The 27,533-nt window shown below is 35.1% G+C and overlaps 1 protein-coding gene across 1 annotated transcript in view; it reads left to right on the plus strand.

Annotated features, from left to right (window-relative positions):
- Positions 1 to 27,533, plus strand: part of AKAP9 (A kinase (PRKA) anchor protein 9) — a 117,267-nt gene that overhangs the window by 29,513 nt on the left and 60,221 nt on the right. Inside the window, exons 4-14 of the mRNA XM_010131077.1 lie at positions 5,190 to 5,234; positions 12,825 to 12,878; positions 13,290 to 13,460; positions 15,961 to 16,116; positions 17,045 to 17,242; positions 18,018 to 20,462; positions 21,941 to 22,154; positions 22,743 to 22,822; positions 24,397 to 24,535; positions 25,003 to 25,100; positions 27,040 to 27,145. Of these exons, the coding sequence (XP_010129379.1) occupies positions 5,190 to 5,234; positions 12,825 to 12,878; positions 13,290 to 13,460; positions 15,961 to 16,116; positions 17,045 to 17,242; positions 18,018 to 20,462; positions 21,941 to 22,154; positions 22,743 to 22,822; positions 24,397 to 24,535; positions 25,003 to 25,100; positions 27,040 to 27,145 (3,706 nt within the window). The remainder of the gene's footprint in view (positions 1 to 5,189; positions 5,235 to 12,824; positions 12,879 to 13,289; positions 13,461 to 15,960; positions 16,117 to 17,044; positions 17,243 to 18,017; positions 20,463 to 21,940; positions 22,155 to 22,742; positions 22,823 to 24,396; positions 24,536 to 25,002; positions 25,101 to 27,039; positions 27,146 to 27,533) is intronic.

Genomic DNA, 27,533 nt, shown 5'->3' on the forward strand with positions numbered 1-27,533 from the left:
GGTTCCTCCATCAGCCTGTAATCCCTCAAGTTACAGAAACTAATTGGAAGAACTCTGGAAGAACTATCATTATTTTATACAGTCTTTATCTCTTTGATTTTACCTTCTGTCTGAACTTACTTATAATTTCTACAAGGTTGTCATCCTCCGTCAGAGGAACAGTTTATTTGCAAGATTATTAGAGAAATGCCAGTTGGTATTTCTTGGCTGAAGTCACTGGGTCAAGCAATTAAACAATTGCTTCATGTTAAATGCATTTTGTCTTGATCTCACAAAGATAATAATATGTTGAGTTTCTAGTTGCCTTTGGTTTTTGTACTTATTCGGTTGTACCATGGTGTTATTTGGTCTTGACATTTATAGTGTCCTTTTCCATGTAGAAGTAAAAATAATCTAGAAGACCCAATGCAGGAAATAAATTAGTTTTAGGATTGCTTCTCTTTGTGACTTTCTGTATTTAAAAATGGAAGAAAGCAGAGGCCTCTTCCAGGGTAAATAACTGCTGAGATCACCTTCTCTGAAAGTCTTGAAAAGATGCATTGGAGCAGACTGCTTTGCAAGAGTGCACTAATACTGGGAAAGCAAAAGAAATTAACCTGTGACACAGTAATATTGTCCTTGAGTCACCTGGGTAGTAAAAGCTATTATACAAAGCTTCTTAGAAAAGAAAAGTTTAAAGTTCTGTGATGAAGAATACCTGTTAATTGACTAAGGCTGGATTAGTAACTCGTCTTTTGTTTTTCACAGGACAAATCCATTTGGTAATAGTTTTAGATTAGCTTAACTGTTTACTCAAGTAGGTGTTAAAGTTTATAGCTCCATGATCATTGTTTCTTTTCGAGAACTTACTCCAGTTAGTGCCTGAGATTTGATGGGCAAGGAACAGAAATACAGTAAGGAGGAGACACGGGGTAGGATTCTTGAGAAGAACTAAGGAAGAAAAGTGACAAATATGGAAGGATAAGCAGTATGGAGAAACAGAGAGGACACCTCAGTGAGAAAAGGCATAGATGGTCAGTGTAAGGCATCCATATGACAGAGGCATGAAAGCAAAGAGCAACCAAAGGCTTTGACTAGAGAAGATATATTCTGGGATGTACAATAAGAGAAAAAAGGATGTGGATAAATAAAATGTAAAATTTAGCCCAGTCACTTCAGATAATGTATCATCCCTTAAAAAAGCATTTTGAAATTGGAGATTGAAGATAAACAAATGTTCGAAAATGGTCTGTTCAGTAGTAAAGTCAGTGCCACAAGAGGAGATAAGATTCCCAGGAGCATATATTTCTCACTGAAGCCAGTCATCTTTCCAACCGCTGTCTGGCCAAAAGATTGCTGGGGTATCTTACCAATTTTGTTTGATGCGTAAGATGACCTCTAGAATGATGCCTTCCTTTCTGTCTATGAATACCAATATATAATAGATTTACTGGCATGGAGATTACCTGCATTGAAGAATGGTCCTTGCTGATTTACAGACTATTTGTTTTTAGATTAAACATTTATAAGGCCATATTACTAAAGAATAGAAACCTAATTAATGCTTAGGTTACCCCTCTGCTGCTGATGTTTTCTGATACAGGAGATTGATACCCTGAGAAGTGGAGTACCTTGCTGCAGATTATATCAGAATTGGCAGGGGTTTATCTCCTCCACTAAGATATTCCGCCATTATTATCCCCACTATTTAAATCTGATTGTAGTCAGTTGGTTTGATTGATAGATTACCAGCATATTCATTCCTTTGAATTGAATGGTTTTCAGATTAGGAACTAAGAAAGGCATGACAAGGCAATACATAAGAATAGAACTTCGTATTCAGCATGTTCTACAAATATTGAAGACCCATAAAGTTCAGGATGGCCTGAAGAGAGGACTTCATGACTGGGATTTTCAGTCTTTGCCTTCCTTCTTAGTCACAGTTCTCTTACTTAGTCTTACTCAGGCTGTGATCATTTATGGATCACATGTAAAACTGGCCAAGCTGAAACAACGTGTTTTCGCTTCTGCTGCTGGCTAATAAGTGTTCAAGAATGAATCCAGAATTTTGTAGTTACATTTTTGTAACAGTTTTACACTGAGGTCATAAAGTGAGGAATTTACCTCAGGTAGAATTCTGTTCCATGTTTCCAACTCGGTCTTGGTTCTCACACTTTAATTCTCTGATCCATTGCAGTTGGAGTAGTACACTACTAGGAATAAGTTTTTCTAAAATGGACATCCTGTGTTCCACAGGCTGATTACTCCCTTTTTTGTATCATCTTGCAGTATTTCCTCTGAGTAAAGCTTACAGATGGAAGTGGTTTTAATTTTCTGAATATTTAAATGTTATCATTAAAGGTACTGCCTGTGCAGCTGATGGAAATAGTTGCCTGTAAAGTCTTCTGAGATGTCTGTTCAGTGTGTTATAACTATCAGCCTGGTTCAGTGTATTTTAGCTACCAGCCACATTGTCAGTGAAGAAAATATTAAATAAAGATTTAGAACATCTTGCCAGAAGAGAATAGCTCTTTCTAGCAAGAAAACACCGTGGGGCATAGGTGTTGGAATATAAACTAACAGCCTGAAGTCAGAGTGTAACAGAAACCTGCTTTAAATTCCATAAAGTATCGAGGGAACTGATGAACAGCGTCATTGGCATTATCCTGTCGAAAGATGATATGTTGCTAACAGTGTGTGAATATATGAATTTTTTGGAGTATTTCCTTGTAAACTGAATCTCAGTGGTTCAGACAGATGAGCTGTGTAAAACCTGTTGAACAAAGACAGAATGGATGGCTTAATAACAGAAGGAACTGGATTTTGAAATAAGGCTGGTCAGGTCTTAGGAACAGATCATAGCTGCTTGCAGAGCAAGATGAGTGCCTGTAAAATGTTGACTGCTTATAATGTTATGGATTCTGAAGCAAAAGAATAGCATCAAGTCTTACAGTGTTGGAGTCTAATGTGCAAGCTCATAGGATTTGAGTCTTTTTAACTGATTTTTAACAGGGTTTAGATGAACCTGTTAGCACAGAAGACAGATCCATTTAACTTGAATTTATTCAGCTATCTTTCTGTACTTAATCTTCAATAAATCCCTTGGCAAAAATATGTGATCTTAACAGCCAAAAAACTATCTAGAAGCAAGATCGAAGGAGATGTTTTAGGAAGATTATTTATGCTGCTAACAGATATTGCACACTGGAGTGCTATATGGTTTTTGATTTGTTTTTTTTTTTAAATTACTTCATTTTTTTTACTTAGATTAGTATTCAGAAAGGACCAGCAATATATTAATTGTTTAAAGATCTCATATCTGACCAAATTGCCATTAAAAATTAGAGAATTATTTTCAGTAATCACCTTCTCACTCTAGCCCTAAGCTTCAATCTATAAGTTCTTTGCCTTTTACTATGATTATGTACTAGATTTGAGTTTATCCCAGGATCTAGACATTCATGTATCATCTTTCTTATGAACAAGGGGCTATTTATATAATTTAAAAGCATTACAAGGAAAAACTGTGTAAGAACTCAGACTACTTGTCCTTGGTTTTGCATGTTGGAGAAGTGTCTGTATTTCACACACATACAAAGAACTTCAACAATTGTTAGATCTCATTAAATATGTAAATTTGTAGGAATAGTTATGAGTTTCTATCAGAATACTTCTTTCTTTGTGAAGTCTTGTGAATTAGAAGAAACCATGAAAAATTGTAGGGAGGTTGGCCATACATTTGTTATCTGTATTATAAAAATAAATACCAATGTGTTTTTCTCTGATTTTATACCTTCCAGAGAAATTTGTCCTAGACTAAGGTCATAGGCTACAAATTTTGTGTGTTTATATGCATATATATATGCACACATTTAATTGTAATACATGTAATATGAATAAAAGCATATATAAAAATCAACTATTGTTAAGTACTAATTGTGTATTCCACAGCAGAAACACTTTTGTCATCCTATAGTTTTAAAACATAATTTTGATTTCTGCTTCAGTTTGTGGCTTATTTTCAAATGGACCTTTTTAATTTTTAAAATTATAAACACTGTGAATTTTAGCTTCCACATTCTTATTTTGAGTTAGTTTTGTGCACTCTGCATAAAATGTCTTTTTTACGTTACTTATATTGTGTAGCTACATATTGGATTCAAAATATGTAGAATCGATGATGTCAGGGTTATAGAAACAGCAAGGTCTGAGTGGCAGATTTCTTTAAATAAGAAATGCAAAACAAAACCATGGTTGATACTTCCAAATTTTAGTTGTGTCTACTGATGCCATATTGACTACATTCCTTTGAAAATAATCCTGACAGAATTCAATTTAAAATGGAGACTGATTTAATGTGAGGCTGGCTAATGTGTTAAGTGAATTTTGAAAAACCTTATTATGTACACTTTATTTTTGCAGAAGTAGTTTTAACTCAGAATTATGCTGTTTGAGTTCAAAAGGGTAATTACTTTGTGTATCTTACATGGATAATTTCAGTATTTTGTATATTTTCCTACTAACATCTTGATTCTCAAACCTGATACACTGTTTATAGTTCATCAAGATACTCTGTATTTAATTCAGGCATCTTCCATGGCATGTTTATGCATAGTTTGTTAAGGCTTTGTTCCTTTAATTACTCTAATTCATTAGATATAAGTCTTTGTCCTTGTTCTTCCTGATCACTTTTACCTTTCCTTGGTTTCCATGGAAGCTGAAGGAGAACATGAGTGTTTGTTTTAAAATTCCAGTCAACATCAAAAGCATTGCATGTCCGAAAATGACATTCTATATATGATTATGTTCTTAAACCAGCAAAGTTCCTACTTAGGTAAAACTGGTGTATTAGAGAGAATTCCTTCTCTTGGTACTACTTACTTCTTAAAAAAACAAAACAAACATGCACACCCCTCCCCCCAAACTATGTTACATTTCTCAAATATTATTTTATACCTGTAGGTTGTATTTTCATTGGAAGACTTTGTCATGTAATTATAATGTTTCCATGATCATAGTTGAACAACAAAGTAACTTCTTCTTCTTTCAAGGAAGCGAAGGTGGCCTTTGTTATATATATTTTTTAAATCAAATTCATGTATACTTTGATATTTTTGTATACTGTCTACATTCTCAGAAACAGATGGAAAATGTCTAGTTTAATATTTTTAGAGTGCCATTATTGTAAATATGTTAATATTTTGTTTTAGCCGGAAAGTGAAATTTCTACCACAGTAGAAGATTACAGTTCTGAGGTAAGACTGAAGTAATGCTTTTTCTAAGTTTCTGTCAACTTCTTCTTTTACATGTTTTCTGCAATGCTTTGCATTGTTTTTCAAAAAGAGAAGGAAAGAAAGCAGATGTGGTGTTATAGACAAAGCTGTTGCATGTCATTACTGGTATGATTAACATACCATTTAAGTAAGCATTATGTCAAGTACGCAATGGGATGTCTGCTGTAGTCAATAATGCAGTAGATATGTGAACTGTCGTAACAATGTAATCATTATGGTTGTATTAATGCTTCGTGTTGCCACTGGAGTTGTGACTGTGCATAATTTATATTAATTTTATGTGGGAAACTACCTAACAAGTTGATTACATTTTAATGAGTTGCAAAGCAGCCATTGCTCCACCACAGGATATGCTTCAGTCTGCTGGTGGGAGGTGATAAGTGATTGCCTTTGCATTGCTTGTTATTTGGGGGTTTGGTGTAGTTTTCTTTCACTTATTAAGATGTCTTTATCTTAATCCATGAGTTTCTCTCAGTTTTGTCCTTCTGATTCTCTCCTCTGTTCTGCTGGTGAGGGAGATGGTGGGTTATTGGGGGCAGGTCTTAGCTGCTGGCCAGGGTCAACCCACCCCACATTGGCATCTCCTACTCATCTCTGTCATGTCGAAGGGTGTTTTGAACTTTTGTCTTGCCAAGTAAAGCAGTTTGTTACATTTGTAAGGAGTTAACCACCTCATGCATAAATGTGGGTCAAGAACATGTTTGCAACAAATAGCCATGGAATATTTGAGTACAGTAAATACTGTTTCTAGTTTGAAAAAATACTTTTTTGTTTTTCAAACAATTGCCTTCTGTAGTCTTGCAGATCTCAGTACTAAACACTTCTACAAAACACACCCTGGAAACTTAGCTTGGCAATAAGTAAGAGGGAGTGAAGTAATTAAATGACTCTCCATTGCTGAAGTAAATTTGGTGTAGAAAACTTTGTTCCTCTCTCAATTTAGCTTTTTGTAAAAGAAGGTGACTACACCTTAGAATGTGTACTATCTAGTATTATATAGCTGCTTGTTGTGAAGCCTGAGGGATTATACACACCAGACAATGTGTCGCTGACCTGTTGTTGCACTGCATGGTGCCAAAGTAAAAGCGTTACCCCAGTGGGCAGTCTAGACATGCTCTGAAAACTGGAAGGACTTTTCTTTCCCAACTTATATGCTCTGTCTTCACTTGCTCTTTCTCTCAGCCTTTGCTCTTGACCAACTCTGTGTCCATTTTCTGTCCCCTAGTTTTTTTGTAAATTCTTTCCTTCTCTCTAATAGCTCCTGTCAATCTTTTCAGCTTCCTTCACCCCTTTTTCCCCTTGCTTATTTTCTTAGCTGTCTCACAGGCTTTTCAGCCTGTTTCTGTTCTTCCTTTTCATTCCTCAGTCATTCTGAAGCCTGCTTTTTTTCCATGGCATTTCCAACTTCATCCAAACATTGTTTTTCCTTCATTTTTCTTTTAATATCTTTTTTTCTCCCTTTCTCTTGAAAACTTGTTCTCCTTTATTCCTTCTTCTTATGCTGGGATCCTCCTAATATGCAGCTCAACTTGGCCTAGATGAAAGCAGTAGTTTTTCTTTGTAACCTTTCATCAAACTCTAGTTACATCCATAGATTTGGTCTTAGCCTTTTTAGTTGAACTTTTTTCCTCTTCCTCTCTTCACCAGTTTAACACTTTCTCTCCCGCTTCTTCCTCCTGTCCTTGTTTATAAGCATCCTCACTTTCTTCTGCTGTGTTGGGACTTGGGAGTACAGGGAAAACGTTCCCTCACATTCGTTATTGGCTACTTTCAAATAGAAAATACTGACCCATGTGGACCCTTGGTCTCTTGTGATTGTTCTTATGGCACGGTTTTTGTGATGCAAATTAAGAAAAAATATCTGAGACCAGCACTTTAGAATCAAAATGTCCAGTCCAGCTGCTTGGGATTGTTGTAAATGAAAGGAAGAAAAATTATTTTCGTGGAGGGTTAGGTACAAGGGGTTGAAGCTAACTCTGCCTGGGATTAAATAAAATAATCAGTTTAATTTTGTGGTTTTCATGGAGAAAATAAAGTTTATTTTGTTCAAGGAATTTGAAGTAGCAAAGAACAAAAATAATCTGAGTTTGCTTTCTGTATGGTAAGATGATAGGGCAATATGTGCACGCAGTTTGCCATTCAGAGTGTAGCAGATACACTTTTGAACAACTGCTATGACCTTACTGCACCTTTTTGGAATAGGCATCACCATGGTATGTGATTACTAGTCAATGGAATATGCAGTACGTGAAGAATGAACCCTTGAAAACAGTTGACAATGACATCGATGTTCATGTATTTTTACAAGTGCGAGGTGTTACATATATAATGAAATACGACTTAAGATGTTTTGATCACTTCTGAAGTTGTAGGAAGCAGTGTTGGAGACTGACTGTAACAGCTGAAGAAAACACACCTTTGCACAAGGAGACAATACAGAAAAGATCTGGCGTAATGCCTCATGGCAGTTGTGGATATGTTCTGATTTTTAGTGTTTTGTTGTTAGCATCTGTTGAACTCAAAACTGTCATTTTAAAATGAATTTTCACATCTAAACACTTAGCTTTAACCTGCTTCATTCTTCAGAGATTTCTGTAGGTGCCTATAGAGTATATTAGGGAGGAATTTTTTCAGATACTAAACACGTTAGAGTTACAGCCAAACTGTCTCCTGAATGTGCCTTCTAAAAAACTGCAGATTTCCTCAAAATTGCAGATTTCTTTAAAAATGCAGCAACACATGCGTTTCTAAACACTACTTCTCATTACTGCAAAAAGCTTTTAACCTCTATGAGAGTTACTTTCTATGATAGAAGCAGACAACACAGAACTTCTGGTAGTAACATGATACTGGATCTGGTGAAGAGCAAACTCAGATGGTAAGAATTGCTATCTTAATAAGATCGTTTTAATTCCAGATCATTAAAATTGGTTGGTATCTGCAATGAGAGAACAACATGTTTAGGAATGTATGTATTCTAGGAACTGAATTTTCAGTCTGTAATGTTACTTTTATTATTAAAAGCTCTATTTGCATTCATGGCCAGCCTGTAAATAAAGCAATCTGAAGCCTTTTCAGTGGAAGAAGATGAGAATACATTACATTTTGTCTGTAACAGCGTAATTATGAAGTTGAATGAAATCTTGAGCTTACCTTTTTTTTTAGATGCATGACCTCCTTGCTTGAATGCCAAGAAATGACACATTAGTAGAAAGATAGGCCTGTTGATTCATATTTTCCCTCATTGTTTAAAACATCTGTATTCTTTTTAGTGGTTTTTGTCAAAAATTATGTTGAAATTGAGGCTGCCATGCTTCAAACTGAAGTAAGTCATAGATAATTTGTTTTGTTATAGTTGTTAAAATAAGTCAGATGTTTTTAATTCTTCATCTCCCTGTCTTAAGGAATTGGGTAGAATTCAGTGATAAGTACACATAATTATAAGCCAATAGAGTTGTCTAAGCAAAGTTGAAGAAACCACTGAATGTTTGTGTAAGAATTCTTGTCTGGAAGGAATGTTATTGTAAATGCGGTCTCTTGTTCAGTTTTGTTCTGTGACCTCTCTAAATACCTACACTATCAAAGGCAGTAGCCAAACTGAAGACTGGTAAATCCTTTGTATGACCAGCTTGCCATCTGTAAAAAAAAAAAAAAAAAAAAAAAAAAAAAAAAAAAAAAAAAAAAAAAATTTCTCATTTTAAACAAAAATTTTTTCTCCCTAAAAAAAAAAAAAAAAAAAAAAAAAAAAAAAAAAAAAAAAAAAAAAAAAAAAAAAAAAAAAAAAAAAAAAAAAAAAAAAAAAAAAAAAAAAAAAAAATTTTTCAGTTTGAGCAAAAAGTTGTTCTACCTGCATAGTCTTAAATGGTGTTTAGCTATTTCAGGTTATTGTCTAAATTCAGAACTAGGGGAGGTTAGGCTTTTTGCAACAGGTAGAATTTTTTGGGTTTTTATAACTCTGTAAGGTAAAGTTTCCCCCGTATATTTTCCATATGTCTCAATTTTATGGTATAACTAAAAGACTGTTCCACCTGATTTTTTTTTTTTTTTTTTTTTTTTTTTTTTTTGTTTTATGGTATAACTAAAAGACTGTTCCACCTGATTTTGATTTTTTTTTTTTTTTTTTTTCTCTCATTAGCTTTCCTCTTTCTTGTTAGTGAAATTCTGTATCTGGACCTTAACCACTACATAATTGCTATTAGTATATAGAAATATATAGAAAAATTAAACTGTGATATTTTAAAAAGCCATCGTTATCCTTCAAAAGTTATGAACCTTAGTTATATGTTTGTAGTTATTTTCATCACAAACTTTTGTTTATGGAGTATTAAAAAAAAACAACTGAAATTCCTTTTCCCAAGTTGTCCTAATTGCTAATTTCAGCAAAGTTTCATGTAGTCAGTTGTGACATATCTAGAAAATTGAGGAGAAGCTAAGAATGTTGACAAGCAGTGTTGGAGGTCTAAGTATTAATTTCTGTGAAGGAATCAGATGACCAAAATGTAAAAGAAAAGGGGGAAAAAAAGACAAAAAGAGGTAAAATGGTTAATCCATTCCAGATACTTCTGTATGTTTCTACTACCAAATCAAAGCACCTTTTTAATCAGAAGTCTGCTTGCCAGTCTGGAATAGGTTATTTTCATGCATTAAGGTATTTTCTACATTTTACAGTGACTGCACATTATGTATTGATTTATGCTAAGAATAAGTTTGCTATATACAAAGGGAAATCTCTGAGGTACTGGCATTAATGTTCTAAGTAGTTACACATTGTATATTATTACTGCTATTTCTGAGGTACAATTTCAGGTCTTCCACAGCCTAAGGAACAATAAAAGGGTTACAGTGATTTCAAACAATTAATCCCTACCTCTGGTGGCAATTGTGGTGAATCACTGCCTTAATTCAGTGGTGGAAGTTAGTTTTCTTTGTGTTTCTCTGCAAGAATATGCCTCTCATCTGTCTTAAGTGTATGTATTTACTGATGCAATATAAATTATACCTTTATTCTTATCCAACAGACTACAGGTTATATATTACTTTATATTAATAAATACTCCTTCTGTGAATTATTTTGAAAATACAAACAAGGAAGAAAAATCAGACAGAATGTCCTTTGAGGGACTTCCATAACCTTCACTTGTTTCATGTCTTTTGTTCACCAAAACAGTTGTTCTAGGCTAGCCAATATGTTTTAAATTGAATTTTTTCTTAGCTTGTTGTTATTTGTTTATGCAGTTTGATCCAGAGCTTTTGTAACTCCTTGCTTCCATTATCTTATATTGCTATGTGGTTTGATTGTTTCTTTAAATGTCTGATTGTTCGCTGGGTTACGTAACATAAGGCATTGAGGCATAAGGACATGTCAGTGTTAAAGGTTGAACTGCCGAACTTTTAAAAGAAGAAATTGTAAGAATCTGCATCAATAGTGTTTATGGGCATGCAGAAGACCTCTAAAGAGGTAAACTGGGGGGGCTGTGAGACAAACCACAGAAGTCCAGTAGGCCTTGTAGAGACATCTATTAACACCAAATCTGCACTACAGTCTTCCTATATGATTGCAAACCTCATTTTAAATTAAGATCTGAAGTTAATAACTCAGCCCCAACTGTCCATGTGCTCTGACACAGCAGAATTTCTGTCATGTGGGAAGTTGCCAGGCTGCTTGCAAGGCTCCCATCAGCACAGCAGCCTGCTGTGGTGATCCAGCTGCTTTTTCCGTGGATTACAGTGCAATCTGATGCCTTGTCGTGTTTCAAGTTGCACTTTACCAGTAAGCATAAGGCATTTGAAAGGATGTGGTGTCAGATGACAGCACACGAGCTACCACGTTATTCTGGTTCACTTCTGTGGTGTCTTAAGACCTAGGCTCCTGTGAAATGAGGTGGGATTTCTGAAGTTCCAGAGAGCTATTTACAATAGCAAAGTGAAAAGTCTTTTATAGAAATTTTGGCTGCTAAGGGTTCTGGAACATCTAATGAGATAAGACTTTTATGTCTTCCCTAGTAGCTCTTGTTATAAGGCATCTAAGAGTTTTTGTTGCATGCAGAAATGACTCACAGGAAGAGAAGCCTGTCCACTGTGGTAGATTACAAAAATCAAACACTACCTCATTATCAATTAAGACTAAATAAAATGGAAGTTAAAAAAAGGAAAATTAGTGTTTCATAACAGAGTTTCTATTAAACTACTAATGTTATTAATCTGGCACACATGCCAAATCTGAATAAAGACATTGGTGCCAGGCCCTATGTAGGCATTTGTATGTCTGAATGTAGAGTGAACATCTGGCAATACATAAATGATGTGCAGTGCCTCTGTGCGTTGCTTGAACTGCTGTTTGCTGCAGTTTTCTTTATTTTTTCTAAAATACAGTAGTAATCTCTCTGTGGTGTCTTCCTTTTTACCAAGGAAGTCAGGAACCGAAAGGGCACTGTATCATTTCTTCAAATACCTGCCTAATGCAGGTTTATTCATTCTCTTAGTACAAATTCGAGGACTGTATTGATCTCATTTATAACAGTGTACTTCCATGTCAAATAACTCATTGATTTGCTCAGGCATGCTAGTCCTTTATAAATAAGCCTTGACGTCGACTATGGCAGATTTCTGAGCAGCGTATCTTCTTTTTCTGTTGTAAACATACGATTTGGGTGTGAAATGCTGTGATGCCTTTTCATCTCAAGTACCATTATTTTTGTTTCAGGCTCTGATGTAAAAAACAGCTCTAAGGGAAAATAGAGCTGTTCTTGCTTTCTCACTTTAAAGCATTGGTCTGCTGTTTTAAAAGCCTGCCTGTATGTTTTGTGGTGACTCACAAGTACACAGCATATTCTTTTCATTTGGAATTTTTTAACCTGTAACTGCTGCTTTGCCTTGTGCTTGCTTTTTGGACATTTGTTGTTACTGGTTTGTGTAGTCTGTAGAACAAAAATTCTCCTAGAAGCTGAAAAGGGTTGCAGTGTTTGGTGAGTAAAGGAATGTGTTATGTTTTGGTTTGTTTTTTTTCAAATGTGTTACATTAAATGTATAATTTCTGATCTTTTTCAATTTTAAGAAGTTCCTTCCAATTGAGGATGAGTCTGTGATACTACTTATATCCACTATTGAGAGACTGGTGACTTTCAGAAATAGTAAATCTTTGGGTGTGTAAATACCTTGTGGAAAGCATAACCATTTTTAGTAATACATAGAAATATTAAATGTATAATTTAAAATGCAGTAGTACTGTATTTTAACAATGTAGAGTATAAAACTTTACACTGACCTTCAAATCTGAATTCCTTTGTTTTTCTAGGTGTTAATTCTTGCTTTTAGATAATAGTCATTTCTGCAGTTTTGGGTGTTTTACCTGTTACCTATGCTTACTTTGATGCAGTTTACTATATATAAAGCTATGATATTTCAAATGAAATAAATTTTTGTAGCACAATAAATCCCATGGGTCTGTGGGAATCAGCACATAAGATTCAAATGAACAGAAAATAGAAATCAAGCTTTATTTAGTATTATTTATTTAGTATTTCAATGTATTTAGAAATTGTCTTTATACAGGTAAATGGTTGCAGATTTGTGACAAGAACAGTTATACCTGCAGACTTAATCAGGGTACAGTATTGCAAGTTGAATTGTAATACTAGGAGTGAAATCTAAAAACCTCAAACAGTTTGTTTTGAACAAAAACTATGCTGCTGCCTAATACTTTATTTTGCATGCTGTGCTCTGCATCTGTATTGTTTGATATGTATTAATACAGCGTGTCACTAATCTTGAAATGCAAAACAATTTGCTACCCTTATTAAGGCTGAGATTAAAAAGCAGAACTTGCAGAAACACTTTGTCAGTGCTTTTGGGGTGTGATTTATACTAACAAAGGAGGTTACCACGGCAGTAAGATCTACGATGCTGTATTGTGTGTTAATGTATTAAGGTGGCATTTGATAAGGAATTTGATATTTGAGTTTATTTGCTGTGATAAAGCATAAGAGATGGCATGCTAAGGACCTTGGATTGATTTAGGAAGAAGAATTTGGAGTTGGAGAAATTTGTTCTGAGCATGGAATGCAGCACTCTCACATGCAGCTAGAGGTGATGGAGAATGAATTGGCTGGGAAACAGCAAGAGATTGAAGAGCTAAGCAGAGAGCTAGAAGACATGAGGGCAGCATATGGTACAGAAGGATTGCAACAGGTATAACTACCTTATGTTGCCTTCTACTTGCTACTTGGTTACATGCAGAAATGGGGAGCATTACCTGAAAGACTTCACCCTTAATGGCAGCTGCTCCGAATGCAGTCTGTGTGTGGTATAGAATTACATGTCGTTTCTTTCAGTTGCATACCACGCGCTCTAATTCTTCAAATGGCATTTGCATTGTGCGTCCTTTTTCTCTGTATTTGGCGACTCAATTCCAGTCTTCTTCACAGTGACTTTCTTCAAATAAGGAATGGAAAGATGATTTTCTTCAAGGAAAGTCCTAATTCTTTTCTAGTTGTGCAAAGACTGCATTTCTTTAATGCCTTCCTATTCCCCCAAAGTCAAAAAACCTCAGGTTTTACTTCCTGAGGGATGATCTGTCTTAGTTGATCCTGAACCAAAAAAGTATTTGTATGTCAGACTTCACAGTCTGAAATACAAGGCAACTGTGCCAGAATGTTTTAGTAAACATCTAATAACTTGGGATTACAAGGAAGTATTTCTTACTTCAGAAATGCCTTTGGAATTTAAAGTTAGATTTTAAAGTAAAGAATGTAAAATACTTATTCTTCCAGCCGAAGCAAGCAGTGCAATGAGCTGAAGTCAGTGCCATTTCATGCTTCATGTGTTATGTATCTCTCTCTGTCAGTTTGGATTCAGGTCACATCATTGTGCTTTTTTATTTTTTGCTAAGTACTACAGAATTCAAAAATTGTTCTCTTAGTAATTTTCACTTTCATTATTGTGTGCAATTATAATTTCTTCTACTTTTATTTGTATTTTATCTGTGAAAATGGATGTCATATTTTCCACCATACTAGAGTGATCTTTAAGTGGTTGTCCTGGAGGAGGTGGTTTAGCGTTGCTTTGTTGGTGAATCTCTGCTGTTACATTTTAAGTCAAACTTGGCTTATAGTTACTGTGTCTTGTATCTGTTGTGCTAAACATAATAGTCATAATTATAGCATAACAAAGAACATAAGCATAATTTTTGTTCTCACAATTGTGACTACTGTTAGTTTTTCCCGAAAAAGGTGAAAGTGAAAATGTTTGCATTTTCTAAATAGCTATGATTACTATTTTTAAAAATAAATTAGAAGTATTTTCAGACAAAACAGGCTGTGGTAAAGTAGTATTTTAATATTTGCAGCATATTCTTATATGATAGTGATACAATGCATAATAATCTGAGTAGAGAAATGCACGTGGCTTGTTTTTCAGGAGAAACAAAAGAATTGTTCTGTCAAAGATTGAATAAAAAAAGTTGAAAATTGTCATATAGCAATGTGTGGATCAGCACAGATAAATTTAGTTATTCGATTTCATAAAAGGAAAGACACACGGAAGTGTCTGATCTGTTCCTAGTTTTCTCTATTACAACAAACATCTAGTATTTCCACTAGATCCATGCTTTTGAAGTAGTTTGCTGCAGCATTCTGAAAAGTCTCCTCAAATTCTTCGCATAGTTTGGCTGTTTTAAGGGACATCTGTTTTTTATGTCCCACGGACTAATGTCCCTATGTTCTAAATCAGTATGCTACATCTGGAATCAATACAGTTTTACTTGAAGACTCAGCATATAACCTGGAGAAGCTTCTTTTGGGGGGCATTGTAAACAAAACAGGTGCAGAAGGTATCTGATGGTTTACAAAATGTGCAATACATGGAGGTGAATCTTCTGCTAGCCATGAATGAATTCAAATTGACAAAATTACTTTGAAGTGAATAACGTATCTATGTGTATAAATAGATATGCACATGGAAATAGTCCCAATTAATATTGTAGAATTTCTGGATGCCTGAGTGTAATCCTACAAAAAATAAAACATTTGCAAAGGATTCCTTTCTGTACTTTTATAATTTCTTCATCAGTACAAATTACGAAAGATTCATCTGTTAAATACACCGTATCAGTTTTGCAGCTTGAACCAATTCTCTTATGTTGTTATGAGTAATTTCTCTGGGTTCACAATGTAAGACACTGCATGTTATCTATTATACGCTTTTAGTGTGATGAATGCAATTTATTGCATTTTCAGTGAGAGATGATACAACTTGCATTTATTATGGGAAAAGTTTGTGGACGTGGGTACTTTGTACAAAATTACTAAAACACTATTACAGATACTCTGGTTTCCTTTATGATGGTTTGTTATGCAGCCACGTTCTTTAGTTTAAAAGCAAGTTATATATTTAACTAACTAACCTTCTTAAAGGTTCAGATTTTGTACTTTGATAAATATGCTTTATGGAGAGGTCATTTATTGTTAAATGAGGGGAAAAAGATCTGTTTCTGAAATACTTAGAAATAGTGTTTGAAAACATAAATGCTCCACTAGTAAGCAGAGCTTAGCACTAGTAAGATGTCACTGTGTGACATCTTTTAAATGGAGGCGTTAGAGATGACTTACTCCTTCTTAACTGGAATAAGCTAGTATTTTTTGTTGTTTGTGGCTTTGATGTGCACTAATAGTTTAAATTTTGTCTTTCATAGCTGCAAGAATTTGAAGCTGCTATCAAGAAAAGAGATGACATTATCACTCAGCTCACCACTAACCTACAGCAGGCACGGAAAGAAAAGGATGAAACTATGAGGGAGTTTTTAGAGCTTACTGAACAAAGTCAAAAACTGCAAATTCAGTTTCAGCATGTAAGTTACAGCATTATCAATATTTATTTAGGTTTAAATATAGGCATCATTTAAGAGTGTCTGTAAATGGCTGCTCCCTGCAGAAACACAGAATGTTTCATGCTTTTTTGATATATTTGATCAGCAGTCACTTTATCGGTCCTACATTATAGTACATGGTTTATTGTACTAGCTCACTATAAAACAACAGTAAAGATTAGTCTTGTTTTCTTCCCTACTGTGAGGTTATAGCTTCTGGTTAATACTGGATGATGGCACTTATCTTAGGGAAAAACACTTGTGTAATTAGTCCTCGGATTTTTGGGCTGAAATCCAGCCTGTTCCCTTTGAAATCAAAACAGCCAGCCATCACCTTTGGTGGGCCATCGTTTCATGCTCCAGGCCTTCCTATATCTTTGGGTAAAAACTGCTGTTTGTTGTATTATTGGAAAGTAATTTAAATAGCAAGGTTAAGTTTCAGAGAAGCATTTGTTCTGTAAAGCACAGGCAATTGAGGTGCCATAGGCACCTTGTTACTCTTCGTGACTACAGCTCACAGTGTCGCAATTCAATATGATAGTCTTAACACTTTATGTAGCTTTTCTGAGCTTCAGGTAGATTATAATCTGAAGCCTGAGTTTGAAAATATGATTATTGAAAATATGATTTTGGGGACAGTATTTACAACTAGTTCATTTTACTACTTAGAAGTGTTTCTGAGACACTGCTGTCATGCTACACCACCATAAAACAATTTAAATATTATTTATTGGTTGGCTGTCCCAAACGAATCAGGATTTTTCCGTTCCATCTAAAAGAACTTATAAAATTTTGTGATAGTCTTTGGGCTTGTGATATGCAAGAAGAAAGTAAAGATAATTCTTTTTGTAGTGCAAGCTGTTTGTGAAAAATTTGATAGATTTCAGGTTTTATTTTTTTAACATTCAAGTTGCAGGCGAGTGAAGCCCTAAGGAACACCAGCCACAGTTGCACAGCTGCTGATTTATTGCAAGCCAAGCAACAGATACTTTCACATCAGCAACAGCTGGAAGAACAAGAATGTCTCCTGAAGAATTATCAAAAAAAGAATGAAGAACTGGAAGTGCAGATTACATGTCTTCAAGACAAAATCACCGTTTATGAAATGGTATGTTCCTTACTAGAAAGATCTCTTTTCCCAATTTTTTTTCTTTTCATGATTTTGAGGTTCCTTTGAAGTTTAAGGGCCAAAGCAGAGATGATGCGTGTTCCGCATAGAATGCATACAAAGATTTTCAGTTTTTAAGACTACTTCTATTAACACATAATATGTGTATAATTTAAAACTGAAATTTTTATGTCAGTGTTATGTATCATGTTTTTAAAAATTGCAGAAATATTTACAAAGAATGGTGGAACTCTGCCGTATATTAGAATGTCTTCCTTAAATAGCACCGTTTTGTTAGGAAAAAAAATAACCTGTTTGAACAACCTTTTTGTCTTAGGGAAAAGATGTGTGCGGTTTTTTTTTAATTATCCTTTACGGAAAACACTTAAAAGTACCTAAAAAAGTAAGTGTCATTAAAAGTGACAAGACCAAAGCTTTCAGTAGATTGTATCAAAAATTTTTTTTTGAAGGGCAAAGTTTTGAAGTTTTGCAGAGCACAACTGGAAAAAATGGAAGTCTTTTGTTTTTTTTTTTTTTGCTTAAAAAAATTGTTGGGGAATGATGCAGAGATTAGAGGGTACAGAGATTGTCACTTACTCGAAAGGTACAGAAAAGCTTCAAATAAGGTCAACAAATAATTTTTTATAAGTTTTTATAAATGATCACTAGCCTTCTAAAGAAAGGCATTGTGTTTAAATAAATAACTTTATAAATGTTCTTATGTTAACATAATGAACTGAAATTAAGAACATGGTTTTGCTCATTTATTTTAAAGGAAAAACACAAAAACGAGGGAGAAGATTTCAGTAAATTACAAGAAAAAGATGCATTAGTTGAAGAACTGGAAGCAAAACTTGGAGAAGAAGAAAAAAATTCCGTTCAGCTTAAGGAAAAATTATCAGATGTCAGTAAATTACTTGAAGAATTGAAAGAACAGATTTCACTAAAGAATCAGGAGATAAGTAATATGAGATTTGAACTTACCACGTACAAACAGAAAGAAAGGCAATGTTCTGATGAAATAAAACACTTAATGGGAACTGTGGAAGAGTTGCAGAAACGGTGTTATAAAGACAGCCAGTCTGAAGCTGACATTGTGCAAAGAATGGAATTAGAAACACAAAGGAGACTGGCACAACTTCAGGCTGAATTAGATGAAATGCACGGCCAGCAGATTGTGCAAATGAAGCAAGAATTAATTAAGCAACATGCAATGGAAATAGAGCAGCGTCTTTTGCAACAAAAAGTAGAATTGGAGAAAACTTCAAGTCTGTGTTTGAATGAGAATGTTAATAAAGATCAAGTGCATTTAATGAACATTAAAATTAATGAATTGAATGTGAAACTGCAAGATGCTGATAATGAAAAGGAAAAAATAAAGCAAGAATTGTCACAGCAGATGGAAGCAATTTCAGCAGAGAAGTCTCTTCAACAAACTAAAATTGAAGATCTTTTCCAAGAACTGAATTTTTCAAGAGAGCAGGTTCAAAGAGCCAAACAAACTATAGTGGATATGGAAGGTAGATTAAATGAAGCTGAAAAATACCAGTTTGTGATTGAAGATTTAAAAACTCAGTTGGCTTCTGCCTCTGAATTTAGGAAGGAATTGGAATTAAAACATGAGGCAGAAGTCACAAACTACAAAATAAAACTTGACATGCTAGAAAGAGAGAAGGATGCAGTTTTGGACAGGATGGCAGAATCTCAAGAAGCAGAATTGGAGAGACTGAGAACAAAGCTTCTGTTTAGTCATGAAGAGGAACTTTCCAGACTTAAAGAAGACTTACAGAAAGAGCACATGGAGAATGTGGAAAGCCTTAAAGAGAACTTGAATATGCACCATAAACAGCAGTTAGATGAGGTCCAAAATGAAATGAGTCAAAAGATGGAAGCCATGCAATATGAAAAGGACAACTTACTCTCAAAGCAAAATCAGTTGATATTAGAGATTTCAAACCTTAAAGACTTACAGCAGTCTATTTTAAATTCTAAATCTGAAGAAATGACACTTCAAATCTGTGAGCTGCAGAAGGAGATGGAAGTACTTAGGCAAGAGGAAAAAGAAAAAGGTATACTTGAGCAAGAAATTCAAGAGCTGCAGCTTAAAACTGAATTGATTCAGGAACAAATGAAGGAGAGAGAAGATAGCCTGCAAAAAAAATGTTCAGAACTTGAAACACAAAATAACCTTCTTAAGGGGGAAAACAAAACTCTGGAAGAGAAATTAAAAAATATGTTGGTAAGCTCTGAAGAAAATGTAAATTTTAACAGCAGCATTGACTCTAAGTCAGAAATTTTGGACTTGGAAAAAAGAATAGAAGAGCTGATTACTGAAACAGAGCAACTGAAAAACCAGAACCATCAACTCCAAGAGGATATTGAAAGGCAAAAAAGTGCCTTTTCGTTTACTGAGAAGAAACTTGAAGATAATTATAAAGAGCTGCAGGAAGAATGTGCAAATCTTCTGAAGGCAAAAACTGAGTTAGAAGAGAACAAGAATAAGCAGGAAGCTGAGTATAAAAGCAAACTCAAAGCCTTGGATGAAAAACTTCACCATGTTGAAAGCAAGAGACTGGTTTTATTTAAAACTAGAACTTCTGATTTTGAAGGAAGTAAAGAAATCAAGGTGTCCAGGACAGACACATTTGAGGCTGGAGAAGTTGCTGAGAAAGATGCAACAGAACTTATGGAAAAACTTGAGGTTACCCAGCGTGAGAAACAGGAATTATCCGTGAGACTTTCTGATCTCTCTGAACAGTTGAAGTCAAAGCACAGTGAAATTTGTTATTTAAATGAAAAGGTTAAAACTTTAATAGATGAAAAAGAAGAAATTCTAGCAAAATGTAAAGAACTAGAAGTCAAAATTAGCCATGCTCAGGGAGGAAATACTACTAGTAATGAACCTAAGGCGAAATGCTCTAAAGCAAAAGCTCTAAAGACGGATGTTCAAGTATCTGAAAGTAGAAATAAAACCCTTAGTCCAAGGAATAAAGTTGATGAAGGAATAAATGTAAGAGGAAATGTAGGTTCAGGAAAAGATACCAGTTATGAGGTAACAAAGAGAAGGGAAGTTCAGCAAACACTGAAACCAGAACAGCAGTCTCCTGTAGAACGTTTGCATGGGATGACAAACAGGCTGACAGATGAAACGTCGTTAATAGCCATTACACAGAGTGAAAACAATCTTCAGCAGCAAGTGGATGCATTGAAATCAGAACAGGTATGTTACATAAAGTGGTATTGAAAATAATTTACGTATGAACATTTGTAGGAGCTTGCACTTGGAAACTTACATCATAATTTTCCTATTAGCTGCTTTGAAGTACAGTGTGCGGTCTTATGTGCAAAGTGCAGCGTGACCAGTGGTTGAAAGTGGTTTCATGAATGATCAGAATGATAACCATAGTCCTTGTGTATAAGGATGCTATTTTTCAGTAAAAGGAATACTCTTCCCTTATATTTAATTAATAATCAACAACAAGAAAAGGTAAGGAGAAGACATCTACAGCACTTTGATACAGCATTTAACTTGCCTGAGGTGAAAACTTATCCAGGACATACAGTTTACATCTGTGATTAGCTTTTCAGTTCTCTTAAGTACTCATTCAAACAAGATAAAGAAATAATGAGACTTTTGACTTTCTTCAGTCATCTATCAAACTTGTGAAATACTAATCTTACATTATCAAAATTTTTGTACATATGCAGTCATCACTTCTTAAGAAATGTATCTGGATGTGAGTGTGAGAAGATAAATGTGTGAAGATACAGAAGTTATACATACTGCATGATTCTAACCAATGTCCGTGTTTTGCTGGAAAAATTCTGCTTGTATTTTTTGGTATTGTAAAAGAACTGCAGGTGGTATGGTAGTTGAAGAGCATGTTGTAAAAAGCGTGCGACTATGTTTTCTGTAGAATAGATGTTAACCGGTCTTCTACTGGTTTTTTAGATTGGTTTCCCTTTTTCACGTTCTAAAAATCCATGTAACAATGAATGAACACCACCACTGCCTAATTTTATGTTGTGTTGTGGTTAATTTATTTCCTAAAAGGTAGAATCACAAGCAAAACCACACTGAAAACAGTTGTGAGGTTATAGAAAAGAGCTACAGCTGTAAAAGTAGTATTTAAATTTTTTTAATGAGGATGTGATAAGAAACTTGCTATTTCCTGCCTTAGGACTAAAAAATTATTATGGTCCACAGGTGCCTAAAAAACTTTTCAAACCCGAGCTCTAAATATCTCAGTATTGGCATATCCTAAACATGTTTTTGCTTTAGCAGTAGCATGCCCAGAAGTGCAGACTAGAACTACAGGCCTTGGAAGTCAATGGTTTTTAAGGTCTGCTAATAATACAGTCTTTTTTCTGTATTTGCAGTGAACTTTCTTAACTTACTCTGTTGGTAGTTGTATTGCCTCATTTCGTTGGCTATAATCTGTTGGCTTTTTATTGCTGGAAAATAGGAATTGAAGCATACTGAGTTTTGGTCATTTTAGTTCAGTTTTTATTTTAAGTTGAAGACGTGTCATACTATTTTGTTACAATTCAGTTTTCTAACCTGGGTGTATTTAAACATACGTAATGTACACCATGTATGTAGTATTCCGTTCAACGCTATTAATTTCAGAAATTCACAAAGACAGGGCTTTTTTGTTTTCTTGTTTCTCTTTGTAAAATGTCTATTTTTATTCCAAGACTGATTTACAGCTACAGATGGAAGCACAGCGCATTTGCCTGTCCCTGGTTTATTCAGCTCATGTAGACCAGGTTCGTGAGTACCTGAAAGCAGAAAAGGAGAGTGCACTTTGCAGTCTTAAAGAGGAGCTTGTACGTAGTCATCTACAAGAAATGAATGATCTTAAAAAAATGCATCAGCTGGAGCTCCAGACTTTGAAAATTCAACAAGCAGGTAACTTGACCAAAATTATGGGAGTGAAGCTCTTGATGTTTTTGATAGAAGGCAAGCACAAGAGTCCGTGAATGTAGATGTCCAAGAAATTGTTTTTATGGAACATTTTGAAATTGTTTTCTACCAAATTATTTACCCATTACAAGTAGTCTCTTATCAGGCTACTTAAAAAAAAAAAACCTGCTCCCTGCCCTCATTAAGCTTCTTTGCTGCTATTTCTTTGCTGCTACTGTTTCCCTCAGTGAGCTTTTACGTTACCGTGCTGGTCTTCTACCCATATTTTTTTCTGTCATCCTATGATTTGCCCTTGTGTAATTTTTTGGCATGAGTTCTTTGCCCTCCAGTGTGTTTCTGTAAAGTTTGATTTTTATAGAGCTCACTAACACACAAAGCCACTTCTTACTACTTACTCCTTTTGAACATGAAATAATTGAATCTGTCTCTGTGATGGAACAAGAAAGAGGGGAACAAAAAAATTATGCCTTTTTAAGTGCTGAAGAGGCAACTTCACCAAGGCAGGAAATTAGGCCTTTGAAAAGCTGTTGTACATCTACTCTTAAAAAATAATATGAATCATTTGTATTATAGATGATGAAGTCAAATCTACACAAAGGCTTATAGAAAAGCTGAATGAAGCTGTAACTGAGGAATGTTCTAGGCTTGCTCAGGTAAGACTTCACAAAAAGCCATTTTTAAAATGGAAATTTTGAAAAACAAAAATTACGTGTACAGTAAGTCAATATATTTTTCTACATCATTTTAAACAGGTTTTCTGTGCAGCTTTTCTGTTTACATGGATCTCAAAGTAGAGATTTTGGCCTTGTCCAGACAATTCTCTTTTATACCTAATCTTCTGTATAATGTTTGTCTTATATCTAATAGTCAGAAGTATTTTTTTCCTTTCTGTCTCTGGCTATAAGTTTTTGGTTTAACAGTGGTCTAATGTCCATATATTGATACACAGGACATCACTCTCTCGTATCTGCAATAAGACAGTAATTTCTTTCTTAGTGGCAACGTATCTTTCAAAGACTTAAGAGTATCAAAAGTATCTATGAAAATTGGTGCCCGTATTATTTTCAGTTGCTAAATATTATAATCAAAAATGGAGGCTTATTTTTAGACTGTATTCTAGTATCAGCCACAAATAATACTATTTTGTCATATCTTTTTTTGTAGACTACTAGTAATCTGTGGCCCTTACAGGTAATTTTTTGACCAGCAATGTACTTGGTAAACTTTTTTCTGGATAATTAAGCTATTTTCATGATTCATTATAAGCCATGGTTTTCCAGTCTTAAATACTTCACATGGTTGGTCTTGGTGGTTCAGGTTTTTTACCTTCTTTGTTGGACTTTTTTCAGCACTTTTTTGGGAAAATGGATAGCAGAACTTTTTTACTTGAGAGCCAGCATAGGAGAGATTTAGCAGGACTCCGTAACAGTTCACAGAAAGTAGCAGCTGAATGAGAGTCTTTGGTATTAGTTGTTTCACAGCTGAGAAGAATGCTGCTGATCTGCATGGTTCCATGTTGAGCTTTTGGAGAACTTCTGCCTTTGCTTTTGTAAGTTGAGTTTGGTGTCTGTTGAGTCCAAAATCTTTAAATAAAGAATCCCATTGTATGCTCTGGACAGGTCAAGTTTCTTTTCAAGTATCATTTATCTTCAGAAATCACATGATAAATCTTCTGTTTGCCTACTCATTGCAAATATGACAGCTTTTCTGCTGGCCACGTAGCACCAACAAACATGAGGCATTCTGTTTCGGATTTGCTTGAGTTTTCTTCTGCCATCCACTTTTATCCTGTTTGTTCAATACTTAAGAACAAGAACTGTGATTTCTAAAAAGATACAAATCCCTGCCATAGGGAATCCTTCTTCCAAGTAGAATTGCAGATACAAGAACGAGACATTTACAATGTAGATTTGCATTTGGCATTAATAAAGGAGGCCTCTCTATGCAAGTTTTCAATACTTCGCAGTTCCAAATCAAATAGCCAGGCAAAACTATATGTATTTATGTTTTGGCTGAAAAATCTCTCCATAACTGTTTGTTTTGTCTGGATTTTAAAGATCCTCTAGGTTCTTATGACTCAGTGGTACACCTATGCCACCATTTCCACCATTCCATAACACTCACAAAATACAGCTTTCCTACCACCATTTTTCTTGTTTTCTTTGTGGACAATGATTGATAAATGAACAGTTCTTCACTTCTTTTCTTCGTTTCATTTGTTGTGCAGATTTTTTGTGACTGTCAGAATGAACATTCTTCAACTGCTGTAGAAGTTGGTGATAGGGAACAGGATGCTTTCCGTAGGCCTGCTGCCGTGAAAAAGAAGCTGAGTGTAGAATTACTAATACACAGAAGTCAAGCTCAAGGTAATGGCATTGTTCTATTGTTCTGGTTAAATCAGAATACTGATTTCAAGTATTTCAGACTGGGAATTATGCCATTAGTTGTTCAGGTGCTAATTAACGTGCTTAAATAGCTTTTAAATAGCTTTTTTTTTTAGAGATTTCCTCTGAAATATTCTGAACCACTTTAATCTTTTGAGTATTTTCTTGTGCTGTTTTCATTGTAGTGGAAATTGATGAAAAAAGTGGTTTGTTTCTTTTTTTTCTTCTCCTTTTGCAGAAGCTAACAGCTTCACACAAAAAAAAGTCTTATATATCAATGCTGTACAAAAATGCATCCAAAATTTGAAAGAGGCCTCACTTGTCTCCATAATATGTAATGTTTATCAGATAATTCTTCTAGTGAAGAACTTGTGAACAACTGCGTAAAAAATTATGGTAAAATGTTTGAGTTCATTTTTTTAAAGTTCCTGGTTATTTGTGTAATTTAGCTGTGCAAGAACGTATGGATGCACTTCTACACAAGATAATGGAAGAATACAATAGGCTGAAAACTCTTCAAACACAGATGATGAAGGACTGTAAACAGGTAAAGTTTTTATAGCGTATGAGCATACGAGCATCTGAATTGTCTCTGTTGCATGAATTTCCTCTGGATGAAATGCAATTTAATTCCCTCTGGATGCATGAAGAATGTGTTTGAAATTGTGTATATGTGTCCTGGTTGATAGGCAGAGCAAGGTAAAGATTTGATAAAATGGAGAAAACTGCTACTTATGTCACAGATTCGTGAAATGCGTAAGGTTAGAAGGCACCTCTGGAACTCATCGAATCCAACCCGTTACACAAAGCAGGGTCAGCTAGAGGAGGTTGCCCAGGATTCTATGCAGCCAAATTTTGAAGCTCTCCAAGGATGGGAGGAGACTCTACAAAAAACAGTGCACAATCTTAACTCCTTCAGGGTACACATTCACAGTTCTCTCAGCCTCTCCTTGTAAGACAAATGCTTTAAGCCCCTCATCTCCATTGTGACTCACACCAGCATATTCATTTCTTAAACTGAGTGCACCACTGAACCCAGCACTCCAGATGTGTCTCACCAGTGCTGAGTAGAGAGGAAGGATCATCTCCCTTGACCTTACGGCAAAAACTCTTCTTAATGCAGCCAAAGAAGCTGTTGGACTTTGGTCATAATGGCACATTTCTCATTCCTGTTCAACTTGGTGCCTGCTAAGGCCCTCAGGTCCTTTTCTGCAAAGCTGCTTTCCAGATGGTCACTCCTCTACATGTCCTGGTGCACAAGGCTTTCTCTCTAGGTCGCTGGATTTGGCTCCTCTCAGAAATGGGCTCCTCTCAGCCCATTTCCCTGGCCTTTTGAGGTCTCTTGAAACAGCAGCATGTGCATCTGGTATATAGTCCACTCCTCCATTTCATACAGTCTGCAAACCTGCTGAGGGTGCAGTCTTGTCCCATCATCCAGGACATTAGCGAAAAGGTATTGGCTTCAGTATCAACCCCTTAGATACACCACGAGTTAGTGGCTTCCAACTGTGTTTTGTGCCATTGATCACAACCAGTTCACTCAGTTTTCTGCCCAGCAGTTCACTTAGTTTTCAGTCAGCCTCACCATCCCTGTTCATCAGTGTGTCTATGGGCTTGAAGTGCGAGGTCATGTTAAAAGGTGAGGTGTGATTTCCCTTTCATAAATCCATAGTGAATACTCAGAAAAGGAGTATCTTCTTGATTTCATGAGTTTGGAAATGATTTCCAGGGTTATTTGCTCTGTCACCCTCCCAGAGATCAAAAATGAGGTTGACTTGCCTGTAGTTCTTCAAATCTTCCTTTTTTCTCTTCTTGAAGGTAGGAGTGCTTTTATGTAGTCCTCAGAACCTCCCTCCTTTACTGTGACCTTTGAAACATAATTGAGAATGGCCTTGCAAAAACACAAAACCAGTTCCCTCAGCACTCCTTGGTGTATCCCACTAGGCAGCACCAAATTGTTCATGTCCTCTTTTTTCCCTAACCTGATCCTCCTCCACCAAGGTTGTCTTCCTTGCTCCAAGCTTTTATATTCATCTCAAGGGCCTGTGATTCCTAAAGACAAATTTTATCAATAAAGTTGGAGTATTAAATAAACTAACCGATTATATCTAAGGGAGATGGTTGCAGATCACATGTATTGATGGATATATATGTACAAAAAAATATTTGTATGTGAAAACTGCATCCTTGGGTCTGAGGACCGTATCAGTATCTTCCTCTCCTTCTTGGAGAGGAAGTGTAGTGCTCCTGGAATCAGAGGAATTATGACTTAACTGTTTCTATCCAGAAAGAGGAGTTTGAGATTTACAGGCTGATCAACGAGCTATAAATGCATACTCGGTCATTCATGCTGTAAAATGAAACACTGGTTACACTCTATTGTATATTGGCTACCAACCTTTCTTATACTTTCATAATTACAGTTAATATTTTTGCATTATTGCTAGACGAATTTTTATCATTTTATTTACTTGATTATTTTTTAGATCAAAGAGCCATGGCTATCTTCTTCAGAAAGGAGGAAAGAAGAGGAACCTAGCCATCTGGAAACAAGAAAGGAATGTCTGCAGACACCTTCACAGGGTCTAATGGGTAAAAAGATGCATATACTTTTTTTTGTTGGATGTATATTCAGAGAGAGAGACAGAAGACAAGGATTTTATATTTTACCTCATTCATAACTTGCTACAACTTGAAGCATGTGAGATATTTTTGCAGATTGTGCAGTATGATATTCTGATTTTCTTAAATCTCTAAAATGTTTTGGAATTATATTCTGTAAGACAGTTTTGGCTTAGTCTTTTTCAGTTTTCCACAGTTGCAGCTCCATTACTCATATCAAGTCCAGCTTTGCAAAGTGGAAGATTAAGTTATAATTATTTGTTATGGAAAAGTAATTGATGATACATCAGAAGAAATTTTTAACGGCAGTAATTTTTCCTTTAATTATTAATTATTATTTCCCATAACTTGGGAAAGA

The sequence above is a fragment of the Buceros rhinoceros genome, unplaced genomic scaffold, assembly GCF_000710305.1.
Source record: "Buceros rhinoceros silvestris isolate BGI_N320 unplaced genomic scaffold, ASM71030v1 scaffold8232, whole genome shotgun sequence".
NCBI lineage: Eukaryota > Metazoa > Chordata > Aves > Bucerotiformes > Bucerotidae > Buceros > Buceros rhinoceros.